Source organism: Emiliania huxleyi, assembly GCF_000372725.1.
Source record: "Emiliania huxleyi CCMP1516 unplaced genomic scaffold EMIHUscaffold_286, whole genome shotgun sequence".
Taxonomy (NCBI): Eukaryota; Haptophyta; order Isochrysidales; family Noelaerhabdaceae; genus Emiliania; species Emiliania huxleyi.
This window is the reverse complement of record NW_005199885.1, coordinates 147,451-155,772: the sequence shown is the minus strand read 5'-3', so window position 1 is coordinate 155,772 and position 8,322 is coordinate 147,451. Positions and strand designations below refer to the sequence as shown.

Here is an 8,322-nt window from a genome sequence, read left to right as displayed (position 1 = left end):
GGGGGGAAAACAAGAACGGGAGGGGGGGAACAGCCGCCAACGGACCCGGGACACAGGCCCAGAAAAGAAGAAAAAGGACACACCGCGAGAAAAAAAGAACCAAAGGGAACAGGGAAAAACCCCACCCCGGCAGGAACAAGAGGGAGGGGAGCCGCAACGCCTGGCTGGGTGGGTGGGTGGCGGGCGGGCTCGAGACCGTTTCGAGGGGAGATTCCCCGAGATTTTATCATAGCCATATACCCCCATGTACCCCCATGTACCCCCATGTACCCCCATATACCCCATATACCCCCAGACATCTTAATATCAGTTTTTCACCCTCTTTCACATGGTCGCGATCCCGTAGGCGCTTGCCTTTCCTGCTACGAGCCGAGATTGACCTGAGATTGACCCTGCCGAGTCAAGTTCCCGCCCTGCTCGCATCTCTGCTGCGTCTAGAGAGTGCCACTCTGTGTCCGCAGCCGCGAGGGCCACTCGAGCGCTGGCCTGCACCTCCCATCGGGGACACCACCCTCAACCGCTTCTTGACTCTCTGCAGGAATTCATTCGATCAACATGCTCAAACTCGAGTTCGTGCCGGCCGCCGGTGACAAGCTCGTGCTCAAGCTCTCTCCTCCGCCGCCGCTTGCTGACAAGCAGGTGTGCGTTAATTTGCAGTGGCTGAGGGAGGGGGTATGCACACGCGCCCCGCTGCAACGCACGCAACGCTGCGCTTTCCCTGCAAGACGACCCTCTCGCGTTCTGTGGCTGACAGGCGTCTCTGGCTGCGGACAACACGGCCGTCGTCGACTCTGACGGAGGTAACGCCGTCGGCATCCCCTCCGAGCCCGTCTCGCTCAAGGATGGCATCGACACCGGCACCGGCGGCACCTGCACCGCCAACACCGGCACTGGCAACGTCCCGTCCGAGGGCGAGCCCGCCGGCTCGCTCGCCGGCGTCCACTTTGCGGGCGTTTCGCTCGACGCCGTGCCCGAGGCGTTCACCGTCGACGATCCGGCCGGCGCCAAGGCCGTCGGCATCCCGCCCGAGAGCGAGCCCAGCCCGCTCAAGGACGGCATTGACGCGAGCAGCGGCAACGTCGCGGGCGGGTCTTCGCCGATGAAGTCCTTCGCGAAGGTCGGAATCGTGCCGGCTGACGACGGCCGCATCACGATCGTCATCTCCGAGTCGGTGTCGCCTTCGCTCCTCGGAGCGAAGGTGCGCGTGCGCTCGCCAGGATCGTTATCATCCCTCTCCCGTCTCTGAAAGCCTGTGCGTACTTTCCCTCGCCCACAGGCGTGCGGCGTCAAGGACATCACCGTGGCAAAGTCTGGCACGGAGGACGTCCTCAAGAAGGACCCGGCCGCGGAAAAGGCGCCCGACGCGGGCGCGGTCGACTCGGACAAGGCCAAGGCCATGTTCGCCACCCACCCGCCCGCCGTTTTCTGGTCCAAGTTTACGCGCCCGACCGGCCCACCGACGGCCCCCACCGGCGCCGTCAAGGGCGCCCTCAAGAAGGACATCCCTGCGGCAACGTCTGGCGCGGAGGCCTGCGTTGACGAGACCGGCGCCATCAAGAACCCGGCGCTCAAGCCGGCCACCGAGGTCGCCACGGCCCTCAAGCCGGCGGAGGCCGGCGGCGCGCCGCTGCCGTCGATCAAGGAATTTCCGGAGGAGAAGAAGCCCGCCGCCACGGCGGCGAGCGCCTGGTGCGCGCCGGCGTCTGCCGACCCACTCTGTGACCCCATCCCGCGTTCGACGCGTAGGGCGACGCCGACTGGAAGGAGTTTCCAGAGGAGACGGCCGCCCCGGCGGTGAGCACCTCCCAGCAGAAGCACACGCAGGTATTGCGGGGACACGCGAGTCCTACAGGCGGGCACTGGGCTCGTCTTGTACCGCGCCATCGCCCGCGCCGAGGCGTGGGGCCGCCTCAGAGCACGTCTTGACATCTGCGAGTCGCAGGTCGGCGTGCAGCCCCCTCAGTCACCCTGCACTGCCTCTTCTCCTGCCGTGGACTTTCTGCCGATAATAGAATGGGAGTAGCCCGTCGCTGCCTCACATATTGCGTGTGGCGAGACACCTTTCCCATCATTTGCCTTAGGTCGGCTTCCAGCCCAAGTTCAAGATCCTGGTCAGCTTCTACCAGATCGCCGCGACGCTCGGCCCCGTCTACGGCGTCCGCCTCCACGAGGACTTCACGCGCTGGACCGACTTCATGGACGCGATCAGCCTCGACCTGCTTGGCCTCACCTATCCCGATGCCTGCATCGGCTCGATGGGAGACCGGCTCCTGCTCGCAGGCTTGTGGCCGATCTTCTCCATCATGCTCGGAGGCGCCGCCCTCGCCTGCTGCGCCCTCGCGGAGTGGCTTCTGTCTGGTCGCGCCGACGCCCTCCAGCGCGACCTTGTGCGCGCTACGCTGCGTCGCCTCCTCTACTGGGCCATCCTCGTTGCCTACCTCGTGCTGCCCTCGGTCTCCCGCTCCATCTTCAAGGCGCGGCAGTGCGAGTCGTTTAATGTCGACGACTTGACCGGGGACAGGCGCTCCTACCTCGTGGCCGACCTCGACGTGCTCTGCAGCGCCGACGACGACGAGTACAGCGGCCTCGACGCGTACTTCTGGGCCTTCTTTGTCCTCTGGCCGGTGCTCGTGCCGCTAGCCTTCCTGGCGCTCCTGCTTTCGATCCGCTCCGAGGTGCAGGCGCAGCGAGTCAGGGCCACGGCCCGAGCCAGCCGCTTCCTCTGGCGCGACTACGACCCGCGCTTTCTCTTCTGGGAGGTCGTCGATCTGGGCCGCAAACTCTTCCTTGCTTCACTGGTGCTCTTCATTCAGACAGACGACGGCTCGAGCAAGCTGCTCCGCCTCCTCGTCGCCTCTGTCGTCTCGGCCCTCTACCTCGCCGCCCTCGCCCTCGCCCGGCCCTTCAAGCGCGACGACGACCTCTACCTCGCGTGCACCGCCAATCTGTTGCTCGCCTGCTGCTTCACCTCCGGCATGGTGATTCAGCTGTGCGAGAGCGCCGCCTACGAGGACATGTGCAAGGCCCTCGTCGGCTTCGAGAGTGCGCGCGGAGCGAGTGAGTTTGTGATCGCGCTCACCGCCGCAATGCTGGCCGCGTCGCTGCTCGTCGTCCTCTTCAAGACAGTCAGCGCCGTCCGCATGCCCACCATCCGCCTCTCCTCCTCCGGCCGCCCCCCAGTCCTCGAGCTGTCCCCCGAGTGCCACTTCCACGGCTTCATCTCGCACTGCTGGGGGACCGGCCAGGACCAGACGCACACCGTCGTGAGGCAGCTCCAGCTTCTTCTCCCCGGCGTCCGGATCTGGCTCGACGTCGACAACCTCGAGGACGTGGGCAGGCTCGAGGAGTCGGTCAGAGACGCGACGACCTTTCTCGTCTTCCTCAGCGCGGGATACTTCAAGAGCTTCAACTGTCGCCGCGAGCTGTACGCTGCGCTAGGCTCGAACCGGCCCTTCATCCCGATCCAGGAGGCTGACGTCGACAAGGGCGGCGCCTCGATCGAGGCGCTGAAGGCAGAGTGCCGCGAGCACTGCGTCGAGGTCGCCCCGCCTGGCCACCCCTCCTACAGCGGGCCGGACGAGATGCTCGCGCGCGTGTTTGAGGCGACGACGCCGATTGTGTGGGTGCGGGTGAACGCCTTTCAGCTCGAGTCGCTCAAGGCGGTCGCGCTTCGCATGCTGTTGCACTCTCCTTACTATGCGAGCCGCCCGGCCGAGCTTGCTGGAGGAGTGATGGTCCCTCGCCAGGCGGGCCCCGTTGCCTTCAGCGGCCCCGTCACCATCCTCGTGTGCCGCGACAACGAGGACGCCGTCGGCATTGCAAGGGAGCTCAATACGGCGGCGAGGGAGGGGCGCGGCTCTACCGCCAGCGCCGAGACGGTAACGATCCGCGATGCGGAGGAGGCGCTCGAGGGAGTCAACGCGGCCCCGCTCTCCGGGCACGTAGTGTGCCTGCTCTACCTGAACGATAAGACCTTCCTGGACGCCGGCGGCGCCGTCGCGCGCCTCGTGCAAGCGGCGATGGACCGACGCATCGCGATCGCCATGGTCCACGAGCAGGACCCTACCTGCGGCGGCGTTCCGTTCCGCAACTTTTTCCAGCAGACGCCGCAGGTGCTGCTGCAGCCGCCGTACAAGCTCTTCGACACGGTGGCGGTGCCGCTCTACCCGGCTCCGGCGCACCGCACCGTGAGCCGCCGCCTCGCGCTGTGCAGCATGGGAGCGGTGCCGTGCGACGCGGGGCCGCTCCAGCGGCGGTGGCAGCTCCTCCGCCGCCGCATAGCGGTGGCACGCCTCGTGCGGCGGCGCCCCGCCGAGTCGCGCCAGCAGCCTGTAGTGCAGCCGTAGGACGTGTTTGGCGATACCTCGCGCGCCCGAGCGTGCGCGCGCCGCGCCGGGATGTAGGTGGCGCCGACGTCCCTGTGCGCACGTTAGTAGAGCGTTCCGTACTCGAGTATTGCTTTTGCCTCGACCACTACCGCAGACGAGCTCTAGCAGGTGTGGCTAGTTCCAATTCACTCTGTAATCTTGAAAACGTCCACAAGCTCAGTCGCGCTCCCAATTTACGTGCATGGGCGCCCGTTCCAAATCCGAAGAGTTTTCAGGTGGACCATCAATAGTTACCGAGATAAGGCCGCTCAAAGTCTGAGACCTGTCACAAAAGTGATGCACGTATTGGGAGCGCGACTGAGCTCCAAGTCCAACGGAGCTTCGGGTGCAACCTCTGCCCGCGTGGCGCGTGGGGCGTGGGGGAGTCGATGGCGCGCCGCCGAAAGAAGTGTATCGAGGGTGTGGAGGCTGAGTTGACGGAAATCCGGGGACGCGGCCCACTTCGCCACAGACGGTCCCGCGCCTCGCCGCTATGACCGCTGCACGGCCCATAGCCATACCGTCCGCTGTGCAGCGGTCTTTGTCCGGAGTGAAAAGTCCAACGCGCTCGTGATCTTCGACAGGGGGTGCCACGCCTCCCCGGGCCTGAAGAGGAGCCGGCGGAGAGGGGGGGTGAACCGAGGACGATAGAGAGGCCGCGGGTGCGGGCGCGATTCGTCGACCAGGGAGAGCGGGCCCGACCTCCCGGGGAGGGGTGGCGACACGATCCAAGGCCGCCGTCCTCGCCCGGCGACACCATCATCGCCGCCCGCTTCCACCTCTCCGACGCGCTCAATGATTCCGATCTTCCCACAGAGCCGCAACGATCCACGCCGCTGCCGTTCATCCTCGCCTCGCTCGATGGGTCCTTGACGAAGGTGGCGACGGCTGGGTCTCGCCTGTGGATGGGTAGCGTGGAGGCCATCGAGGCGAGGTAGGCGGCGGGCGAGACGCGGGCGGGGTCGTCGAATCCGATGCCGCCGGCAGATAGCGCCTGGAAGAATTGGAAGTGGGAGGCCATCTCGGGAGGGGAGGAGGCGACGGTGTCGGCCGGCAGGGCGAGTGTCCGTTCAAAGGCGTGGAGGATTTCGCGGCGTAAGTCGTCTACGAAGGCGGAGATGATGGAAGGGGGGAGGTAGCGCAGGAAATGGCCGAAGCGGCAAGTCGGTCGGCAAGAGATGGCGAGCAGGAGGAGTCGAGGCTGCATCTTGATGGGTAGGTTGGTGGCGCGGACTAGTACTTGACGGTATCGGTCGATCGGTTGCGAGTATGCTGGGCAGCAGGCTGGTGGCGGCGACAAGATGTTGACCGAAGTTGAAGTGCGAGTCGGTGAAGGTGGTGCCCTGCGGGAAGAGGTGAGGGTAGTCGCAGGGTCGGAGACGATTGGTGGGCGGGGCGGTCGGAGCTGATGGCGGTCGAGGCATAAGGACGACGGTCTTTTGCAGCGCCAAGCGCAATCGTAGGTAGTCGGCAAAATAGCTCTACTACAATCCGGACACGAACCTGCTTTTCATGCGGCGCGTGTTCGATAGTGCGATGCGAGGCGCGTCGCATCGCGCATGATGGCGCACTACCACCCCACGGCTCAGGGGAGGTCTTAGCGCCACCTCACGCCAAGGCTTCCCTCTCGGCGTCAAGGGCGCCACGAGTCTCGCGCACGAGATGGGGGTGTGGGCGTCGTGGACGTGCTCACGATGCTCATGCAGCTACCAAGGCAGCTCAAGTCTGCTGACTGGGCTATCACCGAGGGCGCGTTCGTCGATGGGGTGCACCTGCAGTGTAGCGTCAATCGCGAGCTACTCATCGTCATGCTGAACGCGATATGCGTGTTTTAACCCCCTCCATCTCCCTCCACAGAATGCACAATACAGGTACAGGTGCGGGAAACAGAATCCCACCCAAGAGTGCAAACTGCATGCTACATGTCTTAGAGGGAGAGGGAGAGGGAGACAGAGGGACGGAGGGAGGGAGCGAGAGAGAGAGAGAGAGAGAGAGAGAGAGAGAGAGAGAGAGAGAGAGAGAGAGAGAGAGAGAGAGAGAGAGAGAAGACGTTCCCGCATGCAAGAACCAGATCGGTGTGCGTTACTGTCCATCCGGGAGGCCGCCGTGAGCGCCGGGGCGTTGTGCCCACGTGTGCGCCGGGGCGAACGGCGATGTCCACCTCTGGGCTCATCTTGGTCATCGTCCCTGCCCGGTGCAAGGCTAGGTGCAAGGGAGGCGCGCCCCGTGGTGCGTGGAGAAGGAGCGCTCCTCCTCGCGGCGTCTGGGCGAGCGCCGCAGCGTGCTCGCTGTGCACCTGATGCTGCAGAGGGCTGATAGCACGCTGACATCTCCCTGACTTCTCCCCGCGGGAGGGAGCCCATCGCACCACCAGGTGGAAGAGAATTTAAACAAAAGAACTCTCTCTCACAGCAGACAGGCCGTAACGGGCTGGTTTGTTTGAAGGTGAGAGCGGCGGGGGGAGACAGTGGAGCGAACGAAATATGGGCGAGACTGATTTTATCGCTGGGCGGGCTTCAGGGTGGTGCTCACGCGAAAAGGAATCGACGCGATGTGCAAAGCATACAAGATGGGGAAACTACCGTTACGCCAACGGCGACGTGTCGGGCTAATGGCTGATGCTCCTCCATCGCTGTTGGAGCGATGGTCCAGTGCGTCGTGCAGTCAGGTCAAGGTGGTACGTAGTAACGTCAATGCTCGGTCTTCGCCGACGACCCGCGGCCTCACTCCGCCCACGCAGACGCAGACCCGCATTTTTGAAGTACACGCACGGCGGAGTGCTTACGATTTCTTTTGCAGTTGTATATGCGCTCCTTTGTCACACACTCGCACATCGGCTGTGACACGGCATACGTACGTAGTAGTCATTTCCCCACAAGACCCTTCGAGTGGCACGGGAGTGGCCTCCAGGGGACCATGTACGACCCGCGAGATCGTCACGCCCCCAGGTCGTCTCTCGGACCCCCGGACTCGCGGCAGCCTCTCCCCACGCCAAGCGGCAACGTAGCGACATGCAGTACTCCGCCCCCCCCCCAAGGAGCCGGCAGAGGTTGGCCAAGGACCGCGTCCCTCCGCTGCACTCCCTAGGAGCAGCGGAGGGCTGGGAGCAGCGGAGGGTTGCCAATGCCCCCCACCCACCCACCCGCCCGAGGACGAGTCCTCGAGCCGCCCCGGGTCGCCGCCCCCCCCGCCCCTCCCCCCCTCCCCCGCCGCCCCCCGGGGCTCACGCGTGCTGCCGCTGCCGGTTCTGGTCCTCGGAGATGATGCGCAGCGCGTCCGCCTTGGAGATCGACTTGATGGTCGACGCCTTGTTGCGGTGCGTGACGCCGTAGAACTTGTCGCCCGTGTGGATGAGCTCGGGCCGGAAGGTGGTGGTGATGAACCTGCGCGGGGGTGAAGAGGGCCGACCTCACGGCGGGGGAGGCGGCATTGCGCGGGGCCACCAGAGGTCCGCGTGAAGACGAGGGGGGAGACGGCCGAAGACGGCCGAACACAGCGGAGTGCGTGTCCTCTCGAGCGCTCGTCGGGAGACCCGAGTGCGTGGCGCTTCTAGCGTGACGCGCTGCGTCGGCTCGGGGTCGCCCGACTCCTCGTTGACGCGCGACGCCTGCCGCTCGATCATCTGCGCGAGCGAGGAGCGGGGTTCGGGTACGTGGGGGTAGGGGAGGGGTTCGGGTACCGTTTGGGTAGGGGAGGGGAGAGTGCCTGCGCGAGCGAGGAGCGGTGCGCCGCGTCGAGGTTGGCGTCGATCTCGTCGAAGATGTAGAAGGGGGCCGGGTCGCACCTTGCCGGGGGGCGAGATCGGGGGAGGTGCGGGGAGAGGGCGGGAGACGTGCCCGTGCCCGGCGTCGAGGGGCGGCCGGGTCGCACCGCTGGATGGCGAAGATGAGGCAGAGGGCGACCATTGTCTTTTGGCCGCCCGACAGCTGCTGCATGGTCTGCGTGGCCGCGCCGC

General features: G+C 65.5%; 2 protein-coding genes across 2 annotated transcripts in view; one reads left to right on the top strand and one right to left on the bottom strand.

The window, feature by feature from the left end:
* Positions 1–555: 555 nt before the first annotated feature.
* Positions 556–4,346, top strand: EMIHUDRAFT_469461 (hypothetical protein; the record flags this gene model as incomplete). The annotated part of the gene is made up of 5 exons (XM_005776052.1): positions 556–639; positions 755–1,198; positions 1,277–1,689; positions 1,825–1,942; positions 2,082–4,346. 5 exons carry the CDS (start codon positions 556–558, stop codon positions 4,344–4,346), a joined length of 3,324 nt encoding a protein of 1,107 aa, XP_005776109.1.
* Positions 4,347–7,150: 2,804 nt separating this feature from the next.
* EMIHUDRAFT_457934 (putative subunit of cohesin complex) overlaps positions 7,151–8,322 on the bottom strand; it is a 4,049-nt gene continuing 2,877 nt past the window's right edge. Inside the window, exons 8-11 of the mRNA XM_005776051.1 lie at positions 8,238–8,305; positions 8,073–8,151; positions 7,931–7,989; positions 7,151–7,750 (exon numbers count right to left, since the gene is read on the bottom strand). Of these exons, the coding sequence (XP_005776108.1) occupies positions 7,591–7,750; positions 7,931–7,989; positions 8,073–8,151; positions 8,238–8,305 (366 nt within the window). The 3' untranslated portion in view covers positions 7,151–7,590. The remainder of the gene's footprint in view (positions 7,751–7,930; positions 7,990–8,072; positions 8,152–8,237; positions 8,306–8,322) is intronic.